General features: G+C 36.0%; 1 protein-coding gene across 6 annotated transcripts; it reads left to right on the top strand.

Moving 5' to 3' along the window:
- On the top strand, positions 1–22,938 carry Tmem19 (transmembrane protein 19). 6 transcript variants are annotated; one of them, XM_071609679.1, is made up of 8 exons: positions 1–148; positions 564–686; positions 3,431–3,544; positions 14,582–14,719; positions 15,128–15,382; positions 16,912–17,121; positions 19,184–19,377; positions 22,136–22,938. In XM_071609679.1, exons 2-7 carry the CDS (start codon positions 593–595, stop codon positions 19,345–19,347), a joined length of 975 nt encoding a protein of 324 aa, XP_071465780.1. In that variant the 5' UTR covers positions 1–148; positions 564–592; the 3' UTR covers positions 19,348–19,377; positions 22,136–22,938. The 6 variants fall into 6 exon arrangements, 4 of the variants coding, with proteins under 4 accessions (XP_071465780.1, XP_027778456.1, XP_027778514.1 ...); XM_027922655.2 differs by having other exon boundaries at positions 536–686; XR_003580771.2 differs by lacking the exon at positions 1–148 and adding an exon at positions 20,964–21,032 and having other exon boundaries at positions 536–686; positions 22,348–22,938.
- Positions 22,939–25,881: the final 2,943 nt, after the last annotated feature.

Here is a 25,881-nt window from a genome sequence, read left to right as displayed (position 1 = left end):
GCCGCAAGGGGGAAAAGAGCTGTGAAGCACGAGCTGGGTCCAGGGCTGTCGGCCCTGGCAAGCTGGACTGGGACCTGGGCCAGCGCAGGCAGCTGTCGGGACGTGTCAGCGTTCGGCCGCCTGGGGCTCGGCTCCCCGACTCGCCCAGGTTCGGGTGCCTCATTTTGCCTGTTTGCAACTGAGGACCTGCTCGGGTGGAAGGCATGCGGGGAGGCTGCGACGGGCGGTGGGCGGAGCTCTCCAGATCTGACTGCCTATTGGCTGCCTTGCTTTCCCTTCCGCCTTTCCCGTGGAGTCCCAGCGCAGTCCAAGTGTGTGGAGACCCAGCCCTAGAGGGTGCACCCCTGCTTATAACAGTGAGCCTTCTCGCCCAGACGAGTTGGAGCTCTCCATCAGCACATTTCTGGAAGGAGTTTGAGTTTATATTTCTTTTTGTGTTGGTGGAAGATGTTGGAATCTATATTTGCCTCTAAATGAGTGTTTTGGAGGCAACTTAAATGACTTTCTCTTAGAAACGTTCTGTTTTCTCCCTCAGGTGTTCATATCCTTATTTTCCATGACAGATCTTGATGACACTGTATGCAAAAGATACATGAAGATGATTACAAACATAGTAATATTGAGCCTGATCATATGCATTTCCTTAGCTTTCTGGATTATGTCAATGACTGCTAGCACCTATTATGGTAAGTAGGAATGTTCTAAATTGTTTTTCTGTAGTTGGTGGAATTTGAGACTGTACCTTTATAAAATCCAAAACTGACGCCGTGAGCAAGCTACGCTGTTAGCATGGACCAGACATGTTTGTCTCTTTTCACAATATCAGAATTTTTTTTTAAATATTTATTTATTTTTTTTTAGTTTTCGGCGGACACAACATCTTTGTATGTGGTGCTGAGGATCGAACCCGGGCCACACGCATGCCAGGCGAGCGCGCTACCGCTTGAGCCACATCCCCAGCCCACAATATCAGAATTTATTGAATAACAAATTCACAAGCTATGTAACTTTTATCAGTGTTAATTCAGCAAAAATAGTTATGGTTTACTTGGTGTCATAACTGAGACAATCACAAATTCTTTTATTCCATTCCAATATTTATTAATATCTGTAACACTTTATGCAAAGATAGATAATTTTCAGGAATGGTTAACAGTGATCCAGGGGTTTCTGGAGGCTGCACTCAGTGCAAAGCAGAGAGCAGATTCAAGCGAAAAAGAGTCATGTAGGTGGTCAGATAAAATTATAAACCTACCAAAGAATTTATTCAGGGGAAGGAGCTGTCAAGGCTGGGTACTTATTCTAGGCAATTTCAAATGGGCTGTGTCAAGGAGGGAGATCAAATTGAGCTGAAGCCTTGGAGACAGGAATTTGGTTACCTCTCAACCTCTTGATGTGTTGAGATGATGTGGTGAGGGGCTCAGTGTGTCCCATGCCTCTAGGTTCTCTTCCTTTTTGTGTGTTTCATATAAAGGTGTGGCATCTAGTGAAACTTGATAAACTCACAGGCATGCCTGGTTTCTGTGATGTGGGTTTGAAACACCTGTGCACCATGTGCTGATTTAAATTAATAAGTTCACTAGTGGTCATTTTTAATTAGCACAATTAATGTATCAGTTTGCACATTGTTTTGTGCATCTGAGGGTTATTCGTCATTATGTTCGGTATGTACAATATCTGTGGTTATCTATTTACCCAGACGAATTACCGAATCTTTCGCCTAAACACTTGTACTCAAAATGGAGCAGCTAATGGCAAACTGCTGCTTTATAAAATGGAGTAACTCAGGGCTAGGCACTGCAGGTCTATACAGCATGAAGCAACTCAGAGCAGAACATACCTGCTCTCCACACACATCCTCTGAATGGTTGTGAATGTTTGTGTGTCTTACCTTTGATAGCCTGAATTTAGTTTACTAACCTGATAATATAAACAGTTCCATGAACATTTTAAAAATTTTAGTAAATGCTCTTTATGGTAATACTCTTTATACCTAACTCAAAATGTCTTTATTTCATATAATTATTTTGTCCACTTTGGTGAAAAATAAGCACCATAAAACATTTGTGAAGCAATTTCAGTGATATTTTAATTTTGATAAGAATATTTGTAATACAATTGATCAATTTTATGTATTCTGTAGTAAAAATTAAAAGCAGTATAATCTTTACATTTGGAAATTTAAAGGATTTGAAGAATTTGTCTGCTGTTTGATAACTTCAAAAGAACTCTAGGATTGAGGGTATCGCTCAATCTTAGAATGTTCGCCTAGTAAGCAAAAGCCCTGGGTTTGATCCCCAGCACTGCCAAAAAAAAAAAAAAGAAGGTCTCCATTTAAAGCCTGAAGCCACTTTGTATAAATATTAGGCACTTTGGATTCAGATCCTGCTTTAGAGCATAAGCGTGCCTGTATACAAAGTTCCTTGATACCTCTATAAAAACAGCAGTGGTCAGTTCATAACAAAGGAAAAAGTGGTAAGGAGAATGAGAAAGTGAACTCATGTATAGTTGAACTCATGTATGGTTATGTGATTATGATTGCTCTTTCAGAACTTAGTCCTTGTGCAAAAAGACATATAAATAATCAGGTGTTGTACAGAGCTTTTGGGACTGATTATTGATAATGATGCATAGTAGGGGAGAGGGTTTGAGGGAAAGGAGATGAGAAGAAACTTCTTGTGTAACTAAATAGAAAGAACTAGAATGTCTAAACTGAAGTGTCCCCCTAGGCCCAAGTGCCTGATGCAAATGAAGGAAGCTGTGCAGATTTTTGCATATTAGACATGGATCAATAGTTTTCACATCCAGAAATAGGATTTTTTCTATTTTGTGTTGTTAACTTGACCTTCTTTGTCTTTTATTTTCCCATTTTTTATAAAAAGATGGGCACAAACAGTTATTCATGTTTTTCTTTACCATAAAGAAATCATTCAGTTTTAGTACCAGTGGTGAAAATTTTAAATGGAAAGGTTGTGGCCCCTCTAAAGGAGGTGGCCTTTCTTCTTCAGTTGTTCTGCCATGTTGGTCAGTTTCTCTTTTAAACAGACGTTAAGAATAGGAATTTTTATATGAAATTTCCTCATCTTTAAATATTAACTCAATTATTTGAAAATACTATGCTAGCTAAAATATCCATGAACTAAACAAAATATCTGTGAGCTGGATGTAACCTTTAGAAAAATGTTTGAGATACTCTTCATCATAAATAGCTATAAAAAGTTCTGAAAACTTTGTAATAGTGACTATTCCCCCGGAAGACTACCCCTCTGAAAATACATAAGTCTCAGCATAAATGTTCTACTTTGATGACTTATCTCAGTTCCTCTACTTAGGACAGTATTTGATCCAGAATGCTGTTATCAAAGCTGATTCACAAAACTAAACTATGCAGACTTCACATGACTCATGCTGTATATTTATAACTTTTCAGGTAACTTACGGCCTATTTCTCCCTGGCGTTGGCTATTTTCGGTTGTTGTTCCTGTTTTGATTGTCTCTAATGGCTTTAAAAAGAAAAGCCTAGATTACAGTGGAGCTTTGGGAGGTATGTATTTATTTACAATGCTTAAAGTAACTATATAATAAGTATTTGTTTATATAATATAAACTTGTGTTTTTTAAATTCTGAATATAAGATTATGAATTTTAATGTTACATATTTTAGACAATAATAAATTATGCATTGCTCAACATTCCTATTCTGTCAGAATTCAGGAACAAACATACTTTTAGTGTAACATACAAATTTAACTTCATAATTGACATAAAGTAGATTAATTAGGATAGAATTACAAGGACCTTAACTATTATGCTCCTTTTGTTAGATTAGTTAGTCTTTTGACACTCTTCATAGATGTAAATGGAGGATTTAGAAAGAATAACTATTGAAAATTGCTTGAGTAATTTCAAGCAGATCAGTTCAAACCTGGTGTTCTTCGTAGTCTAGATTAATTTTTCAGAACTGAGTTGTGACAGGCTGTTTGTTTGTTTGTTTGTTTATTTATTCATTCTATTACTAGGGTTTGAACTTGGGCCCTCTACCACTGAATTACCTCCCTAGTCCTTTTTATTTTTATTTTGAGGCAGGGCCTCACTGGCCTTGAACTTGTAATCCTCCTGCCTCAGCCTCCTGAGTAGCTAGGATTATAGATGTGAGTCACCATGTGGAACTCATTTGTTATTCTTTTAGCAAATACTTACCACTTACTACTGTGTACTGCTGTTCTTAGAAACTGGGGGTATAGCTATGAACAAGGACAAAGTTTCACTTCTCCTAGAATTTTTATTCTTTAGGAGCAATAAATAATAAGTAAATCTGTAAAACTTTTCAAATGATGAATTTTATGAAAAAAAAAAAAATATAACAAAGTATATATGGTGGAAGATCTAAAACATTCTTCTGTAGAGAGGAGAGCATCAGATGTTTTTCTCATAAGGAGGTAATTTGGTGCTGAAACCCAGAGAAGCCAACAATGAGAAAGTCTAAGAGAAGCATATTCTGGGCTGAATAACAAGCTAGGCCTGACATCTACAGGACTGGCTTATTTAAGAATGAGAAGAAGGCTCATTTGACTAGGAATAGTAAGAAAAAGAAAAGTAATGAGAGATAACATTGAAAAAGTAGGCAAAGACCAGGTTATATTGGAGCTGGTAGACCACAGAAAGGCTTTTATTCTAAAGTAGGTGGAATCTCTCTGCTTCAAATCAGAGGAGTGGCATGATCTGATTTGACAAGATAACTTTAGTATCCTTCCATTGTTGAAAGAACCAAGCCTTGAAGGTTACCCCTAAATATTTCCTATGGGATGCTATTACTATAGGATGAGGATTATGTAGAACTGGCAGCTCTTGAAGTCATTTACTAAGCCAACCTTTAAAATACTATTAATCTTTAGCCTCTGTTGCCCTGTAAGTACATTCTTCCCCCTCCATATTTATGTACAGAAGGCATTCCTCGTAAAGTTTTATAAACTAGACTAAACTTTCATGGAAGCAAGATAATGTGATGGTAAAAGAACAAGCACTAGAATCAGGCAGAATTAATCTGAATGGTAGTGATGGCTTCAGGAGAGTCTCATGTTATTAATCTCTCTCTCTCTCTGTTTTCAATATCTAATAGAAAAGTATATATCATGCAGTCCATGGAGCTTAAACTTGAGGTCATCTCACTTGCAATGGTACCTTCCAAGGCCTTTGGGGAGAGCCCTACGAATGTGCTCTTATGGTCCTATGGTTTTGTAAATTTTGCATAAGTAAAAGGTATTTTTTACTCTTTTTTTCTTCAAGAGCGTCCTCTAAGTTTTAAAAGTATAGCGCCCCACAAGGCCTAAATCTATCCCTGATTTTATTCTTAGGGTCGTAGGATTAAGTGAAACAATTACCATAAAGTTTTTTGTTCACTGGACACATGAGCCAACATGTATTGTAAGGTAGGCAGATTTCTTCAGAATTATGCTAATTCCCTTTCTTCAGAATTGAGAAATATTGCTAAAATTCTGTTTATTTCCACTCTCCACCCCATGGGATAGTTGAGAATTAAAGTTAGCTAGACACACTGGTATTTTTTATATAAATTGTGTCATAATATAATCAACGAGTATTAGGAATGGCTATGTATTATTTATTTAACAAATGCTTATGTCACACTTAAGCATGTTCTGGGCATTCCTCTTAGCACTTTGGCAATATTAATTCATTGTAACAAATAATTTGAAAAAGCTCTGTTTGAGTATAAAAACATAGAATTATGTTTTACTAAAAAATGTTCTCTCTCAGCCAGGCATGGTCGCACACGCCTGTAATCCCAGTAGCTCAGGAAGCTGAGGCAGGAGGATCACAAATTCAAAGCCAGCCTCAGCAACAGCAAGGCATTAAGCAACTCAGTGAAACCCTGTCTCTAAATAAAATACAAAATAGGGCTGGGGATGTGGCTCAGTGGTTGAGTGTCCCTGAGTTCAATCCCCGGTACCCCCACCCCAAAAAAAAAAAAAAAAAAAATTCTCAGGTATCCTTGCCTTGATACTAAGAAGGGTCAAGTTTTTTTCAGTTTTCGGTGGACACAACATCTTTATTTTATTTTTATGTGGTGCTGAGGTTCGAACCCAGTGCCCCGTGCATGCCAGTCAAGCGCATTACCGCTTGAGCCACATCCCCAGCCCCCAAATTCTTGAAGTTCTGTCTTTGACTTCCATACTATGTATTGTCCTGGTTTCCTTCTCTTACTTTTCTCCTCTCCTTTGTCTCTTTCCTACTACCATATGTTCTCTTTTAGCCCTTGGGCCTCTACTCCTCTCCTACCTACCTTGATTCTGAATTAAAAGATATATATTTGAAAACTAATTCTGACACCTGTACTTGATGTGAATTTTGGCAAGTCATCTAACTCCTAAGATCCTTACTTTCTTTATCTCTTATGAAATAGGTCACGCCTTTGGCGAGACTCAAAGAAGATAATGTGTGAGACAGCATGCCTTTATAATCTATAAAACATATAAACATTGAGTGTTAATGATTATCTGTTTTCAACAATGGTTTTTATGTGGATGACTATTAATTTAGCATTACCACAAACATTAGTTTCTTTCTCCTTATCTCTACTCATTCCCCCAACTTCTCTCCTACCTCATTATATATACTTGTGGGGGCATACCAGGGATTGAACTCAGGGTCATTCAGCCACTAAGCCACATCCCCAGCCCTATTTTGTATTTTATTTAGAAACAGGGTCTCACTGAGTTGCTTAGTGCCTCACTTTTGCTGAGGCTGCCTTTGAACTCGCAATCCTCCTGCCTCAGTCTCCCAAGCCGCTGAGTATATATACTTCTTATTATATACTTCTTCTTATTAGTGTAGAGAGAGATTCAGAGTTCTAGAGGGAAAACAAGGAAAGTTTCAGAAAACTGAAATTAATTCTCCTAGAGGAAGAGTAAATGAAGTATTCCAATTTGGAAGATTATGTGGTTTGAGGCTTCGTAGGATTTAATGAGTTATTCACATTGAATAGGATTCAAATCTGATAAAGTCATTACTTTGCTGCCAGCACTATTAGATGGAAATTGTCAAATAAAATGGAGGGAAAAATGTTTTTAACTTCTTTTTGAGTAGTAACTGATGTTTGAAAAGTCAGGTAGCAAAAATATAATATGTATGTTTCTAAAACTTATCTTGGTATTATAATAAGCAACTTGATCTGCTTGAGATCAAAGGACACCTACTGACTGGATTATAAACTCCTTGAAGACCAAGAATGTGTCTTAAGCCTCCGTGTCCTATGTTTCTTTGACTAGTGCTAGACACAAAATAGGTGCTTAGAAAAATAGATATACATTGACTTAAAAACTTTTTCCCTTTTTCTGAATCCTTTTATTCTATGACATGTTCTGTTTAGGACTTTCCTTGCCTTAAGGGTAAAAAAATGTAATGTTTATTCAAAGTATATTAGAAAGGTTTGGGATGTATTTCAGTGGTAGAGTGTTTGCCTGTCATGCATGAGGTTCTAGGTTCAATTTCCAGCAAAAAAAAATGTCAACTCGGGACTGGCATTGTAGCTCAGTGGTAGAGTGCTCACCTAGCAAGCATGAGGCACCATCCTCAGCACAACATAAAGATGAAATAGATATTGTGTCCACCTACAACTAAAAAATACATATTAAAAAAAAGTCAGTGTATATCATAGTAGTTGGTAATACTTTCCTGAAGAAGTGATGGTATTCATCTGTAGCATTGAGTTTACCATGAGAAGTTATGCATGATGTAAAATGCTTAGCCTGACACCTGACAGATATAATATGTGTTTTCTTAATAACAGATATTATTGTTCTCCCTCCACTACTACTCTTCAGTTTTAAGGAATGTTTGCTAAGCTTTGCTGTGTCATGCTTTTAGCTTTTGGTGTGCTTAGAATTAATAAATGGGAGTTACAGAACTTTCTTGAAGATCTAAGTACTTAGAGTCAGTCCTTCATGATACAGGTACACATACCTTAGTATTGATAGGATGGGAAAGGGATGAGGCACTGCTTAATTCAGACACTGAGGTGAAGGCCCTGGTCTCCTGGAGAGAGAGGATGAAATGAAGGGGGTGAGTGGAAAAGTATTCGTGAGCTACAAAGCCCTGGGTACTGGGCAGGCAATTTACTCCAAGGGAAGTGTTGTCTGCTTGTTGTTGACATGGTTCTGACAGATTATTGGAAGCTTTTCTTTGAACATGTAAACACGGACAGTTTATTATTAGGCTTTTGGCATGGCGAGTTTCAGTTTCATTTGCCAAGAAATTAGGCTTAATGGTTTACCATTTTTCATTAATTTTCAACAAATATTTAGTGATGGTTCCATGTATGCCAGTCACTATTCTGAGCACTTAGAATTTTAACAGTGAATAATATGGATTAAAATCTTACTATCATATGACTTACATTTCTCTTGAGGGAAGTCAGTAAATGATAGGTTTGATTCTATCTGATCCCCTCAGGAGGAGTTGCTATAAGCATAAGGAAAGTGCACAGCAAAGGTGAGGTGTTACTGGTAAAGGCCCATGGTGATACTCTGTGTTGTCTCACAAGGGTGTGTTACCTGTTTTTAGTCACTATAGTTCATGTCTGGTGTTCAGTCTCTCTTAAGTAGAAACCTCACAACATTAGGTTCCTAGATTTGATATAACTAAGAAAACTAGGTAGGTGCTGCTCATTGTCATAAGAGATTGCTATATGAGCCAGAATGCCATTTTATTAATCTCATAGAATGTCGAACTACCAGGCAAACTGGAATATAAAAATCACTGTTCAGGCATGCCCTATTCTTGTAGGCAAACCATGTGAGAAGTCAGATTATAATTAGAAGGTTGCTTTGGTGAGTGCGAAGTCTGAGAAACAGTAATGCAAGTCCACAGGTCAAGGGCCCTTTCCCTTGGGCAGGGTTCAATAAGTCTGCTAACCTGTCTCTTTTGGCCTTCACTTTCCACATTCAGGGTTAACTAGCCATCTTTTTATCCCCACAGTTTTACTCTAGACAGATTATGTATTAAACAATAGAATTCATTTTATTAAATTCCTGCAAAATTACAGTCCTGCCTTTCTCATTTTTGCTTCCCAGAGATTACTCAGATTACCTTGATTGCAATTTGGGATGTTGCATAACTTCCACTATCAGACACATGTAAACAGTGTTGTTCCCCTCCCTCCCAGATGGCATCTGTTGGGTACAGAAGTTACCTGTTTTAAGCTCAAAAAGACAGCAGCAATAATCTTAATTTTTCAAATTCTTTATAGCACCCTATTGTTGTATATATGAATCTCTTATTAATGAGAATTAGAGATTCCTGGGGTAGAGTGGGCAGGTGGCCTAGACATGAACAAAAGATAGCAGCTACTCATCTAAAAATTCAGATATAGCTGGGAGTGGCCAAAAAGCCAAGATATTTTAATGCTACATGAATGAAATCGTTCCTTCAAAGAGTGTCTTAAATTTATTTCTTAAATCTAAACCTGACATCATCATGAACATGAGTCACTTCATGTAGTATTTTAGGATGATCAAAGTAAAAGGGATATGAATACCTTTTGTAGCATTGTTATAATGCACATAAATTATTTTAGAGCCATTCCACTTTGGAATTGTTTAAAGACAGACGAACAGATTCTTGACAGTGACTATTTATAAAGGGGAGAGGGAAAACACTTTGTCTTTTGCTTATACTTCATATGTTTTGGCTTTCCATTCAAATAGCCATGTACTACTCTTGTAATGTTTTAAAAATCAGTGGAAGAAAATTAAAGGTTGAATACAATGACACAGTATTTATCATTATCACTGTTGAGCCACTGGAACTATAGTTGCTGTTATTAACACTGATATTAGCTAACATTTATTGAGGGCTTCCTACATCCTAGGTAGAATAATAAGCATATTCCAAAAATTACCTCTTAACAGTTCACAGCAAGCCATTGAGTTAGGAAATATTCTCATTCCACCAATGTGAAGTTGAGGCTTGAGGAGGTTGGGACCCTTTTCCTAGTCACACAGAGGCAGGTGGAGCAGCCAAAGCCTCAACTCTAGACTGTTCAGTTCCAGAGATGAAGCTATTTATTATTGCTTTATACCAAGTTACCCTGTTTCTTTAACTCACAATTAAAATACACTAACCTTAAATAAAATGCCAGTAATTAAGCATCTCTGGCTAAATCAATTAATAACTACCTGATTATAGTACCTTAACCTTGAGCTGAGCAGTGGTAAAATGGGTTATAATGGGAATAACAACCAGGTCTCCTATTATATTATTTAATAGAATATTATTTATTTAGTACTTATTTAGTAAATGAATAGATTTATTAAATAAATATTAATATTAAATTATTTAATATCTATTGTATTTTTATTTAATTGGATATTATTTAATAATAAAATTTTCAGTTACTAACTGAATATATTTATCTTGAGAATTACAGAGAACAGAAATTGTCAGCCATAGAGTAAGCAGGGTTAGAACATTTTGTAGTAAAAAATAAAATTGACAAAATATGGGGCCAGGAGTTGGGTATAGCTCAGTGGTAGAGCATATGTTTAACATGCTGGAGGCCCTGGGTTCCATCCCCATCAGGGGTGGGGGAAGGAGGAGAAAGGAGTGGGGAAGAGAATCTATAGCGATAGATTAGAATTGGTGTGATCTTGTCATCTCTAAAATATGTATGTATGTGTGTATATACTTATGTATGTAGTTGTCTGTATATTTATATGTGCATGTGCATTCACTTGCCCTCTTCACATATGACAAAAATACCCCAGTAACCATGAGAGTACATTGAGAGCCTAGATCTTGGTTTCAATACCTACTAAAATTAATCAACTTCTCAGAGAAATGGCTGCCTCCAGAGATGGGGCAAGTTAGGTTTGGGATGAACCTAAAATATCTTTTTATATTGGGCGGGGGGGGGGGGAGGATGGGGTCATGTCAAAAGAGCCTAGCAGCCAGGTTAAAGGGACTCCTGCTGGACAAATCTGGGACACTTGGAGCACCAAGAGTAAGTACAATAATGTGCTATGATATTTTTTATTTGAATGAGGCAACTACATTATCAAAAGTGACAATGTCATTAAAGAAAAAAAGTGTTTTATAAAAATGATCCACAGTAAAAGAGACTACATCCATCTATTAGCACATTTTTTTTTTTTTTAAATACAATTCTAAGCAGGAAGTGTGAATCAGGCGGTATAGCGATACCAGATTTCAAACTATATTACAGAGCAATAGTAACAAAAACAGCATGGTACTGGTACCAAAACAGGCGGGTGGACCAATGGTACAGAATAGAGGACACAGAAACCAATCCACAAAACTACAACTATCTTATATTTGATAAAGGGGCTAAAAGCATGCAATGGAGGAAGGATAGCATCTTCAACAAATGGTGCTGGGAAAACTGGAAATCCATATGCAACAAAATGAAACTGAATCCCTTTCTCTCGCCATTCACAAAAGTGAATTCAAAATGGATCAAGGAGCTTGATATCAAATCAGAGACGCGCCGTCTGATAGAAGAAAAAGTTGGCTACGATCTACAGTCGGTGGGGTCGGGCTCCAAATTCCTCAATAGGACACCCATAGCACAAAAGTTAATAACTAGAATCAACAAATGGGACTTACTCAAACTAAAAAGTTTTTTCTCAGCAAAAGAAACAATAAGAGAGGTAAATAGGGAGCCTACACCCTGGGAACAAATCTTTACTCCTCACACTTCAGATAGAGCCCTAATATCCAGAGTATACAAAGAACTCAAAAAATTAGACAATAAGAAAACAAACAACCCAATCAACAAATGGGCCAAGGACCTGAACAGACACTTCTCAGAGGAGGACATACAGTCAATCAACAAGTACATGAAAAAATGCTCAACATCTCTAGCTGTCAGAGAAATGCAAATCAAAACCACCCTAAGATACCATCTCACTCCAGTAAGATTGGCAGCCATTAACAAGTCAAACAACAACAAGTGCTGGCGAGGATGTGGGGAAAAGGGTACACTTGTACATTGCTGGTGGGACTGCAGATTGGTGCAGCCAATTTGGAAAGCAGTATGGAGATTTCTTGGAAAGCTGGGAATGGAGCCACCATTTGACCCAGCTATTCCCCTTCTTGGTCTATTCCCTAAAGACCTAAAAAGAGCATGCTACAGGGACACTGCTACATCGATGTTCATAGCAGCACAGTTCACAATAGCAAGACTGTGGAACCAACCTAGATGCCCTTCAATAGACGAATGGATAAAAAAAATGTGGCATTTATACACAATGGAGTATTACTCTGCATTAAAAAATGACAAAATCATAGAATTTACAGGGAAATGGATGGCATTAGAGCAGATTATGCTAAGTGAAGCTAGCCAATCCCTAAAAAACAAATGCCAAATGTCTTCTTTGATATAAGGAGAGTAACTAAGAACAGTGTAGGGACGAAGAACAGGAGAAGAAGATTAACATTTAACAGGGATGAGAGGTGGGAGGGAAAGGGAGAGAGAAGGAAAATTGCATGGTAATGGAAGGAGACCCTCAGGGTTATACAGTGGAGGAGGTAGAGATAGAGGAGGGGAGGGGAGGGGAGAGGTGGGGAGGGGGGAGGGTGGAGGATGGGAAAGGCAGTGGAGCACAACAGACACTAGTATGGCAATTTGTAAATCAATGGATGTGTAACTGATGTGATTCTGCAATCTGTGTATGGGGTGAAGGTGGGAGTTCATAACCCACTTGAATCAAAGTGTGGAATATGATATGTCAAGAAATTTGTAATGTTTTGAACAACCCACAATAAAAAATAAAAAAAAAGAAAATATAAAAAAAATTAAAAAAAAAAATAAATACCAGGGATTGAACCCAAGGATGCTAACCACTGAACCACATCCCCAACCCTTTATGTGTGTGTGGGGGGGGTGTATTTTGTTTGTTTGTTTGTTTTGTTTTGTTTGTTTTGAGACAGCATCTCACTGAGTTGCTAAGTCTGCTTAAGATCCTCCTGCCTCAGCCTCCTGAGCTACTGGGATTACAGGTTTGTGCCACTGGGCCCAGCTATTAGCATACTCTTCAAATGGAAAGTGGTATTCATTGGGTTAAGATGTTCTCAGGGCAGTCACATCCCCATATGACTTCCTGGGGTCACCTTGATTGAATTTGGTGTATCCTTAAGATTCACATACTTGTCTCTTTTACGTTTTTATCATCTTTATAGATGGCTAATTTCACTCATTATATTTTGACTCATTTTTATAGGGTTAAGTAACCATTATAATAAATATGAAGGTACTTTACTCCCTCTACCACCAAATTTTATTCACAAGAATAATTTCAAATTTTGTAATAAAAGGCCTTTAAGGCTAACCCATTCCAGAATATGTTTACTCTTCCCTATGGAATTACCTAGAGAGAGGCTTTATAACCGCTTTCCTGTATAACCCACAGCAAGTACTAGGAATTGAACCCAGGAGCATGCTACCACTGAGCTCCATCCCCAGTTCTTTTTTATTTTTTATTTTGACACAGGGCCCCACTAAGCTGTTGAAGCTAGTCTTGAACTTGTGATCCCCCTGCCTTAGTCTCCCACATCACTGAGAGATTACAATCTTTTCTTTGCTTTACCCCCTCCTCCTGTGTCATGAAGTATAAGTTTCCTTCTTTGTTTTCCTGGCTGAACTACAGATTGTATAAGACTTCCTTGCAATCAGTCACCCTTTGAAAAATGAATAAATGCAGTCTTTCTTCTTTGTTTACCTTCACAAAATCTAGAGACAGCTGTGCATAGTGGCACACACCTGTAATCCCAGCGATTTAGGAGGCTGAGACAGGAAGATTGCAAGTTTGAAACCCTGTTTCAAAATAAAATAAAAATGGCTGGGGATATAGCTCAGCATCCCTGGGCTCAGCACTGAAGTGGGGGAAAATATCTAAAGAGACAGAAAAGTCTAAAAGTATAAAATAACATTCACAGAACATATTCCATTTTTAGTTGCATGTAACATTTTATGGATTTACATAGGACAGTTTAGCTAAGAAAAACTCCCCTCACCATAGTTTATGAGATTCAGCAAGAGAATATATGAAAGTTTTTTTTAGAAAAGTATAAAAAGATTAACTTTGACTTTCCTCTGTAAACTAGGGGGAAAAAAATCCAGGCTATAGGGGAAAATCGTAAAAGAAACTTGGAAAACCGTAATCTTTACAACCTCAGAGAGGGCCATAGTAATTTGAAAATTCTCTATATTAGCCTTCTATTCAAACTATGTATTTGAGTGTATGTGTGTAATATGTATTGTTTAATAATAAAATCACTGCCATTTATTCTGTTTTACAATTTGATTATAAAACAGTTGTCTCAAATAATAAAACATTGTTTGAAAGGAGATCAAAATATGGCAAAAAAAATTTTATCAGTGAATTAAAATGACATTCAGTTTACTGTTTAGTAATAGTTTAGTAAATTGCAAATGTATTAGAAGTGTACATTCATGTTGTAATATGAAAATTACTGAAAAACACCAATGTTTTTCAGCACTAATATATGGATTAAGTATAATTCTGTGTCTATATGTTTCTTTCAGGGCTAGTGGTTGGATTTATCCTAACGATTGCAAATTTCAGCTTTTTTACCTCTTTGCTGATGTTTTTCCTTTCTTCTTCAAAACTCACAAAATGGAAAGGAGAAGCAAAGAAGCGTTTAGATTCAGAATATAAGGAAGGTAAAATTAATTACATTCAACATTACTCAAAATGGTAAACTGTTTTATCCTAACATAAGCTTTTTTTTTTAAATGCAATTTAATAACATAAGCTTTTAATCAGAACATATTTAGACTGTCAGCAGATCATTTTTGAGAGTTACTTTAGTAGCTTTATTTATCATTTACTTTACTGCAATAGGAAATAACAGCAACATTTTAGAAGCTCTAGAGTCTATCGTTAATTATTTTAGATTATTAATACCAGCATAAAATGAGGGTGAATGGGCCATACTACTTTTAAAACTTTAAAAAAAAATTAGTCTTTTTTATTTTTCTACACTTTAAGATAAAGTTCTTATAACTGCATGCATTTCCTTTTGAGAAGAAAACATTTCTTATGTTTTTTATCTACTTCTTTGTTTCTAGGAGGGCAGAGGAATTGGATCCAGGTGTTCTGTAATGGAGCTGTGCCTACTGAGCTGGCCCTACTGTACATGATAGAAAATGGCCCCGGGGAAATACCAATCGATTTTTCTAAGCAGTACACTGCTTCCTGGATGTGTTTATCTCTCTTGGCTGCACTGGCCTGCTCTGCTGGAGACACCTGGGCTTCAGAAGTTGGCACAGTACTGAGTAAAAGCCCACCAAGGCTAATAACAACCTGGGAGAAAGTTCCAGTGGGTGAGTCTTGATTTGAGTTTCAAAACAAAAACAAAAACACCCCTGTTAATGTATTTAAGTGCCTTTTAAGAATTTTATTTGGTTTTCTTAATCGGAAAATTGCTACAGGATATTAAATTGCTGATATTAACTAATATTTGATGGAAACATTAACAAGACCTGGATATACAGTACAAGAATATAGAAACCGACCCACAGACTTAATCAGTGGGAAAGGAAAATATAAGGAATAGAGTTTTTCTTGAGATCCTATTATGTAATAAGTGCTTTTAACATAGTCTTTCAAATCTATTGTTTCGACCAACAGTGGATTAAAAATGTCTAAAGAAAAATAATATTGTCTATACTGAACACTTAGATTTTTTTCTTACAATTATTCCTAAATAATACAGTATAATAATATTTAAACAGCATTTGTGTAGTGTTAGTATTTATTATAAGTAATCTAGAGAACATTTAAATTATGTGGAAGGTGGGATGTGCATAGGTTATGTGCAGGTACTACACCATTTTATGTGAGGGACTTGAGCATTCGAGGATTTTGGTATAACCAATCCCGTGTGGATAGTAAAGGATTTATATAGGTATATCTCTGTCCCCTATTACCATTAGCAACTGCTTCTACTTCCTTTTTAAAATCTTCTCTCTTCTTTCCTTTCTTTTCCACCTTCTTCTCATCTTCGTTTTTTATTCCTCTTCTTCATTATCATCATTCTTACAATAGCTAACATTTTGAAGACCTACTATGCTCAAAGCACTATCCTGGCTGCTTTACATAGAATATCACTTAGTACTCATAATAATCATATGAATTTGTTCTTGTATTGTTTTCATCGTTAAAAAAAAAAAGGAAACTAAGGCACAGAGAAATAGCATTCTAGCTCCACTGAACCATTCTGGTTCACTGCTAGAATGTTGGAAAGTTACTGAAGAAAAAGGACTATTTTCTAAATAGGCTATAGTCTAGAGATTGCATTAAAGAGAACTCTTTCTAACAAGTACCACATGATCTCGCTTATATTTGTAATCCAAAATAGTAGACTGTATAGAAGTTGAGTTTATAATGGTGATTACCAGAGGCTAGGGAGAATAGGGGAGAGAGAGTGAGGGGAAAAGTTTAATTACTGGGGACTAAGTTATATAGGAGCAAGAACTTCTGCTGTTTTATTGCATAGTAGGGTAACTAGAGTTAACAGTAATGTATTGTATATGTTTAGAAAGTTATAAGAAAGGATTTTCAATTTTTTACCCTTAAACATTATAAGATGGTAAATTTTTGAGGAGATATCTATACCCTGATGTGAACACTGCACAATATATGCATGTATCAGAATATTACATGGTATACCATAAATATATACAATTTTGTGATTCACTTAAATTTTTTTAATTAAAAAGAGAACTCTTTCAAGTTAATGTTAATTACATAGCTACCATAATGTTACAAAGCTATGTAATTGACTTTACGTAGTTTTGTTTGACTATGTACTGATTATTAACCAGATGATTTTATTTATGTTTCTTCTTAGGAACCAATGGAGGTGTTACAATGGTGGGACTTGCCTCAAGTCTTCTTGGTGGTACCTTTGTGGGCATTGCATACTTCCTCACACAGTTGGTTTTTGTGAGTGATTTAGACATTTCTGCTCCACAGTGGCCCATTATTGCATTTGGAGGTCTAGCCGGATTGCTAGGATCAATTGTGGACTCATATTTAGGGGCAACAATGCAATTTACTGGTAAGACCATTACATTATTATTGTAATTTATTGGTTTTTCAAAGAAATGGGGGAAAATATGGAATTTTTATTTTAAAGATGTAAAAAGGAAAAGAAACCCAAAGATACAGGATTGTTGAAGGACCAGAAATGACAGGGAAGAATCTCTTCCACAGTTTTTTTTTTTTTTTTTTTTAATTCTTTTGTGTTAAATTCATTGAAAAAGAATGAGTTCTGCAGAGCAGTGATTAGAAGGGAAGATACATTAGTGCAAGGAATAGACACTTTTGATTATGAGCCATCTAATCCCAGGAAAGTAGGACATTTAGGATCAGCTCATTTTAATGCACCTCCTTCCATTTGTTTTCTTCAAGTCCATTTGATAGATAGTTATTATACTAATATGACTACATACACATTACCTACTTTCCTACTGTGATATCATGCTTGCTGTCTTCACCATTGAGTTTTGGAGTAGTTTGTTTTATTTGAGGTAGTATTTAACTAGATATCCCAGGCTAGTCTCAACTCCTGGGCTCAAGTGATGCCCCTGCCTCAGCCTCCCAAGGAGCTAGGGCTACAGTTGCATGCCACCATTGAGTTTTAAGTCCCACTCAAGGTAAATGGTAGAATCAGTTTTCCTCAAAATTCTGTGTCTTGCTTCTGGTGCTGTCTGGCCCTTTCATTCTACAGATATTTCCTGTTAGGTGTGTATTTCCTGCACATGCTCACCAACTATATTTTCTCCTTTGATTGACATCATGAAGAGACTGAAGGCTAGAGAAGGTTTCCTGAGTTCAGTCCATCCCATGCTCTTCAAACCCAAGATAATCTACTTATCCTTTTATTCCCCTCTCCACTTGTCAGAATGTTTGTTCTCTCAGTTTTACTAATTTCATTCAGATGCTTAGGAAGAAGCAATCTGGTTTTAATTTATACTAAAGAGACAGAGACTCTATCTACACAAATAGTACATGTGGGTTTTTTTGTTTTGTTTTGTTTTTTTAAGAAGCCTAGGTTTTATTTGAAATGGGTTCTAGCAGGGAAAACTTCTTACACTGAGTGAGTTGAAAAATAAAATGTGAGCAGTGGAAGAGGTTAGTTTATTCCCTAAATCTTTGTGTGCTTCTGTTTTAGTCTATACTGCTATGAAAAATGCCTTATATGGGTAATTTGCAAAGAGAACAATAAAGTAATTTACTTGTCATAGTTTCAGAGGCTGGGAAGTTCAAGAACAAGACACTATTCTCTTTCTGCTTCCAAGATGATACTTGTTTCTGCATCCTTCCATGGTGAAAGGCAGACAGGCAAAAGAACAAGGCAGCTCTCAGGAGCCTCTTGTATAAGGGCATTAATCCCATTCTTGAGAATTAATTCCTCATGACTTGATCCCTTCCCCAAAGGCCCCAACTCTTTTTTTTTTTTTTTTTTTTAAAGAAGAAGATTTTTTTGAGAGAGAGAGAGAGAGAGGATTTTTTAATATTTATTTTTTAGTATTTGGCGGACACAACATCTTTGTTTGTATGTGGTGCTGAGGATCGAACCCGGGCCGCACGCATGCCAGGCGAGTGCGCTACCGCTTGAGCCACATCTCCAGCACCCCCAACTCTTAATTCTATCTCATTGGGTCTTAGATTCCAACATGAATCTTGGAGGGAGACAAACATTCAAACCATAGCATTCTTTTTTCATCACCATGCTAGGCCATGTGTGTCCAGTGCTGAGGCTATACATTTACCCCTATTCTGAGGAGCCTCACAGGTTGGCTTTGATGGGAAACTACTGGGAAGGCAGGCCTAGCCTGCCAGTTTCGGGCCACCTGTCCTTTTATTGTTCTCCATTCTAATTCCGAAGGAACTCCAGAGGTATTGAGAGAATATTATTGAGATGTGCTGAAACTTACCTATTCAAAGAGGCCTTTTGTAATCAAAGGTTCCATGTATCTCACCATTTAAATTATTCACTAAGGTCATTGTACAAGTCACTGAGAGTTTTTCAAAGGTGGTCTCTTTTGGAGAAAAAGCCAATTTTCTTTTTTTAATCTAGTATCTGAATCTTCTTATTTGCTTCTTTTCTATTCCAGGTTTGGATGAAAGCACTGGCATGGTAGTCAACAACCCTACAAATAATGCAAAGCACGTAGCAGGGAAACCCATTCTTGATAACAATGCAGTGAATCTATTTTCTTCTGTTCTTATTGCCCTCTTGCTCCCGACAGCTGCTTGGGGGTTTTGGCCCAGAGAGTGAACTTTATTTCATTTCCATTGGTTGAAACTGGTGAGTTCAAATAAATTTGCAATTCTAAGTTTTATCCTAACAATAATAATAATTGTAATGTTAAAGTGAAAATGTGAACTATTTCCATATTCTATTATGATGGAATTCCACGGTTTCATCAACTCACTTTAAAAGCTAGTATCTTTCTAGAAAAAGAGAAGATTGCATAGAACTTATGCATATTTTCCTTCTGCTGAATGTAGCTTCTTGATCAGGGGAGCTACATTTTCTCTACATATTGCTATATATCGAACTGAAAGATCTACGTAGTCAATGGAAATTTTATTTTGCTTTGTTTAAACCAGTGTCAGGATTGAGAGTGATGACATTTTAAAATGGTTCCCAATTGTAATAGAAAAATGTCACTGTACAAATTACCCCAATGTTATATTCATTTTTAATGGCTTAAGCTATTTTGTGTGGAAACCTCAGCATACTATCCTGACCTTCTCTCATTACCTTGCCAGTCACAAGTAATTATGAAAAGTGCAAAGATTGGTCCTAGTGAATTATGTGACATTATTCTCTCACTCCAGGTTAATAATAAAAAAGGTAAATTTATTTTTCATATGACAATTAGAAAGTGTGAAAATAATTTCTAACTAAAATCAAAGAAAATTATCTAAAAAAGTGCACCTTATTATATATTTCAGTTGTGCACTGAAATAAACTATATTGAATTCAATTTTTTTCTCTTTTCACATTTTTTTCATTGGTGTATTATGGTTGTACATAATGATGAGATTTGTTACATATTCCTATATGCATACAATATAACAGTAAAATTTGGCCAGTATCACTTTCCAGCACTTCCTCTCTCCCTTTCTGCCTTCACCCCGACCCAAGACACTAGTTTTTATTGTTGTTGTTTTATTAGATCATTATAGTTATACACAGTAGTTGGATTCATCCTGACCAATTATGCATAGAGTTTGATTTCAGGTCTCAATCCTTCCTCTCCTCCCCCATTCTCCTTCCTCTACCCTGTTAGACTTCCTTTCACTTACCTATTTTTTTAATTGGTTCTTTTTACTTATACAAAAGGGTGATTTTTTAATGCATTTTCTAGCTTTCTTTTATAAATGACTGGAAAAATACTTTGATTTCCTATTACGTACCTTCTAATTTGTGCCCTCCTTTACACTGTAGCTTTAAAATTTTCAAATTTGTTCTTCACTGTGACCTACCATGTACTAGAAGTTTTAACAAGGAACAGAGTACTTTACCAAATATATCTTAAGATGTTTCTCCTGTCATTTCTGTACCATTCTTCCCTTTCCCCTTAAAGAAGTTGGGAAAGGACTCCATGAGTAAGCCAGCTGAGAGTGGAGACAGCTTAGAATTCTTCATTGGTGACCCAACTATAGTGATGATTTGGAACTGACTGGTTTAGGAAGGAAAACAAAATAGTTTACATCCTTAATTCTTAAGTCATTCAATCAACTCAGTGGATCACAACATTGGTTTTGAAATTAGGTATACTTTGGAAGCACCTGGGAAATTAAAAAAAAATTTTTTTTAGTACCGGAGTTCAATACTCAGGGGCACTACACCCCAGTCTTTTTTTTTTTTTTTTTTTGAGACAGGGTCTTGCTAAGTTGCTGAGACTGGCCTCTAACCTGCAGTCTTCTTGCCTCAATTTCCGGGGATTATAGGTATGTGCCATCGCATCTGGCCTGTGTGTTTTTAAAAATCAAAACTTGTGTCTAAGCTCCATGCCCCCAAATTCTGACTTAGCTGATATAGGATATAGCCTGGGAATTGAAATTTTATAAAGCTTTAGGTGCACATGAGATTCATGTAGAGATTTTTTTTTTTTTTAACTCTGTTACCAAGGCCCTTTTTTAAACCAAGTAAATCAGAATGTCTTAAAATGATGTCCTTGCCTACTCCGCATTGCCTACTCCGCATTGGGTATTTTTACAAAACCCTCTGATAGATTTTAATATCTAGCCAGGTTGAGAACCCCAGAATTAAGAATATCTGTATTTAAAGCACTGTATTTAAAGGAAGCATCAAAAGAATGGAATGTCTTGTTTTTAGGGAGACAACAATCAGCAGAGCACTAGGGTTGATAGCTTCTGGTAATCGTGCACTGTCTTGCAGCTGCATCTCTTGTCATTGCTGTCGGTTTTTCATGCAGCCCATGTGTTATTTGAACGTGCCTTTCCTCTTTTCCTAGAAATTCATCCTCATGACATACTAAGGGACAAAAGTACTTACTGGGACCAGCTTTAGGTTTGGTACAATCACCATGTCATTAACAGTGTGGAGAGAGATTACTATACAATCCTTTGTTTGAAAACTTAGGGTTAGTTGTGTTTTGGGATCAAAATTTTTCAGAATTTAAAAAACTAATAGGATCTACATAGAATATTTCACTCAAAGCTACTAAAAAAGTCCAGGGTAGAAACCCATTATCAAATGCACTCCTACTTTTGTGGTGAGTTATGAATAGCCCTACTGAAGGTGATGACTAAAGAATGTAAAGAGCCTCAGGTTAAGTCATGTCAGGTTTTGTCACCAAACTTGTGAAGAAACAATCCATAGTTCTTGGATATGAAAACTACAGATAAAGAATTGAGGTTCTGTCCTTTTTTCTTTTTTTAATCCTACGTATATTTTCTGTAACATCTTTTGTTAATTGGATATTTAATTCAACTACTCTTCTTGGGTAGGTGGGCAGTTATATTAAAAACACTTTCATGGAGAGAGCTCCATGTAACAATATAATAAAATATTATGTGCTTCTGCCTAGGTGGCTTAAAGGTGATTATTTATTATTATACTATAACATAATAGAGGACTGCAAAGTGTATGTGGCCCAAGGCAGCTTTTGAAGAAGACTTCAAGAAGAGACATCACATGGGACTACCAGGAAAGCACAGACTTGTCACAGAAGTTCATTCCATCTTTAGTATTTTTCCCTTCTTGAGTTATCTATGCTTTATATCTCTTTCTTGTTTCTAGCTGCTGTAAATATAGAATACTGGCTGCAGAAATTCTAACTCCACCTCAATTAGAAAAAAGAATTATTAAAGAGAAAAATTGTGAAATGAGATGTTTTAAACGTTGCACCTGCCTGCGGTATGAACAGCTGCTGACTATTAATGCACAGTGAATACCCTAGGGCCCAATCATTTGATATTCCTGATATTTTATCTGATGTCCCCAGTACCACCACAATGAGAATGAACTGCAAGCCACCAAATCCCAGATGAATTGTATGCGCTTTAAAAGTGAAAACACAAGACTGAGAATATAGTTGTGGTAGAGCACTTGCTCAGCATGCGTGAAGTTCTGGGTTCGATCCCCTGTACTTCCAAAAAAAGAAGAAAACAATTATTCAGCTTAATTATTTAATCTCCTTATGGAGTATTTGTTGCTCTAACTCCCAGTAAGTCCTGAATATTTTTAAAATATATGAGTGTTTAATGTGTTTGTTGAATTAAGCTGTTAGACTCTAATCAGTGTTTCTCTTAAGAGTCTCTGAAAGTCAATAATTGGAAACATATTCCTGGAGGGAAATAAAAAATAAAAAAAACAGTTTGGCTAATTGAATTTCTGAGGACTGTGATGATTCCAACATTTCTCAATCATGTGAAACCGGTAATGGTTTTGAAACTAATGAGTCAGGAAATTATTGTAGGGGAAGTGAAAAAGTGGCAGAACAGGACTCCTGAAATTATTCTCCCTGCCAAGATTAAATGTCAGTTCTCTTTCATTTACCATAATCTCTCCCTTTAAAATTTATTTTATAAATGTGGCAAGTCTTCTTATATATTTAGATTTTTTCTTTTTTATTAATGTTTAATGTAGTAATAAAATGAATATGTGTGTGTGTTTTTGTTTTTGCTGTACTAGAGACTAAACCTAGGGCCTTGCACATGCTAGGCAAACATTCTACCATTGAGCCACATCCCCAGCCTTGAATCTGTTCTTTTTTAATCATTAAAGATAAAACTAAAATATTCTTTGGCCTTTACTACCCCTTTAGTAATTTTGGCCCCTTTCTGTCTTCCCCAAGATAATAATCACTGGTAAAAATTTGTGATAATTTTTACATATTTGTTTTAGGAGTTTTTTTTTTAAAGTCAATTTTATAATTAGTAATGTCTTTTGGTGCTTGAAGCCAGGTTGCTTATATCACCAAAAAAATCTAGCAAAAATAAAAGACATACACTAAAACATCAGTGTGTTATCTGGTAAGATTACAGATGTATTAAATATTACTTAAAAAATTTTAAATAAGTATATAAATTGTATCTCCTTAAAGATGTTAAAAATGCATATACAGGGCTGGGGTGGAGCTCAGCAGAACATTTACCTATCATATTTGAGGACCTGTTCCCAGTAGTGGGGGGAAAGAAAATACAAAACTAATTTTAAGTACTTTCCAAAGGTCTTCAATCAAATGTGTTTTTTTCTTTGAATTAAGAAAAAGGCTGAAAATAGACAAATTATCTGGTAATTACCCCTCTTTCCCATATACCCCTCCCATTATTATTTTTAAATGCTACTCTTTCTTTGTAAACTACCTTATTAACAATGAACTAAAAGAATAAAATGGAATTTTAATGTAAGTAATGAACACCCTCAGATTAATTCTTCATATCTTGCTTAGGTATTTGCATTTGGAGTTTTACATGGCAGATAGCCTAATATGGGTCATAGAATTCTAGAACAAAGAATCTTAGGTTAACTTTCCCATGCCATTGCCCAGACACAAAGCTATAAAATACATATATATCTCATATAAGTGAGTATAATCTTTTTTAACATTTTCATGCTTTCTTTTGCATACACTGTCTGTTGTGCCTGGTGTTCTTTTCCTCCCTTATCCATCCTACAAAAACCAGTTCAGTGGCTGTTCCTCTAAGAAGCTTTTCCAGATTCCCTCAGGCAGAATTAGCTATCCTTTATATATATCCTACACTTTAACTATAGCAGTTATCAGACAGTGAGCATTTTTTAAACAAATACCTTCAGTGTACTAATATTTAACCTATTTCTTTAAACTACCAACATCCCTATTGTAGACAGTAGCCAGTGTAGAAAGGGTTCAAAACTTTCTTCAGAACTAAATATAGTTTATATATTATGGGGCTAGAATAATAATAGCAATTGTATTATATCCTCTCAATCTCATCTAGCTAGGGTTTTAAAACGTTGATACCATCTAAGAGTATCAGAAAATAAACTTATTAGAAATGTGCATTTTCAGGGGCTGGGGTTTTGGCTCAGTGATAAGTTCTCACCTAGCACGTGTGAGTCCCCGAGTTCAATCTTCAGCACCACATAAAAATAAATAAATATATATATAAATAAAGGTATTGTGTCCATCTACAACCAAAAAAATATTTTTTTAAATGTGCATTTTCAGTACAGATTTTCACATATCTATTGTGCTCATATAGAGTATTATTTATAGTAACTCAATTTATAGTTCTAATAAAATTCTAAAGTTGTCTTTATATTATAAGATATTATTGAACAAAATTAATTTTTATGCACGAGGCTCCAGGTTCAATCCCCAGAGCAGAGGAAAATTTATCAATTTTTTTCTTTAAAAGTGCTACAGTACAGGGCTGGGATTGTGGCTCAGTGGTAGAGCACTCCCCTAGCTAGTGTGAGGCCCTGGGTTCGATTCTCAGAACACATATAAATAAATAAAATAAACATATTGTATCCACCTACAACTAAAAAATAATTTTTTTTTTTAAAAATTGCTATGGTACATTGTGTCCAAATATGGACCTCACAAGTATGTTTGCTCAACTATTGGCAAACAGTTTCTATTTCAGTTACATACTCTGTGCCCTGTTATATATAAAAATATGTTTTGAAATAATTTTTTATATTTTAATTAGTATTTTGATTATATAAAATTTAGAAAATAAGGGTAAGAAGAGGGCAATTTTCATAATTGTACTACTCAGAGACAGGCATCGTTAATATTTTAGTATATGTATTCCCCCACTTTTTTTTCAGTACTGGGGATTGAACCCAGAGCCTCACACATGCTAGGCAAGTACTCTATCACAAGCTACATCCTTGGCCTTTTTTAAATTTTATTTTGAGACAGGGTCTCACTAAATTGCCCAGGCTATCCTTGAACTTGCAATTTTTCTCCCAAGTGACTGAGATTTCAGATGAGCACCACCATTCCCAATTATTTTATTTTTTGTAGATGGGCAAATACCTTTATTTTGTTTGTTTATTTTTATGTGGTGCTGAGGATCAAACCCAGGGCCCCTGCACGTGTGAGGCAAGCACAGTACCACTGAGCCACAACCCCAGCCACCCCAATTATTTTTCCCATCTTTTACATGAGGTTTTTTTTTTTTTTTTAATAAAAAGTATCACACTATATTTAGTTTTACATCTTGCTTTCATCACTTAACCCTATGGGATAAGCATTTTATCTTGCCATGAAAAGTTATTTGAGCTGCTGTAAACAGTATGGCTGTATCACTGTAGTATGTAGTCCTTTTGATAAAGAAA

This window comes from Marmota flaviventris, chromosome 3 (assembly GCF_047511675.1).
Source record: "Marmota flaviventris isolate mMarFla1 chromosome 3, mMarFla1.hap1, whole genome shotgun sequence".
NCBI classification, from domain to species: domain Eukaryota; kingdom Metazoa; phylum Chordata; class Mammalia; order Rodentia; family Sciuridae; genus Marmota; species Marmota flaviventris.
Note: the sequence above shows the minus strand (reverse complement) of the source record. Positions and strands in the feature narration are given on the sequence as shown.

Bases quoted from the DNA above. Each gene is read 5' to 3' on its own strand.
- Tmem19 (XM_027922655.2), top strand. From the start codon at position 557: ATGACAGATCTTGATGACACTGTATGCAAAAGATACATGAAGATGATT. The intron at 687-3,430 runs GTAAGTAGGAAT...ATAACTTTTCAG, and splicing joins GACTGCTAGCACCTATTATG to GTAACTTACGGCCTATTTCT. The intron at 17,122-19,183 runs GTAAGACCATTA...TTTCTATTCCAG, and splicing joins GGCAACAATGCAATTTACTG to GTTTGGATGAAAGCACTGGC.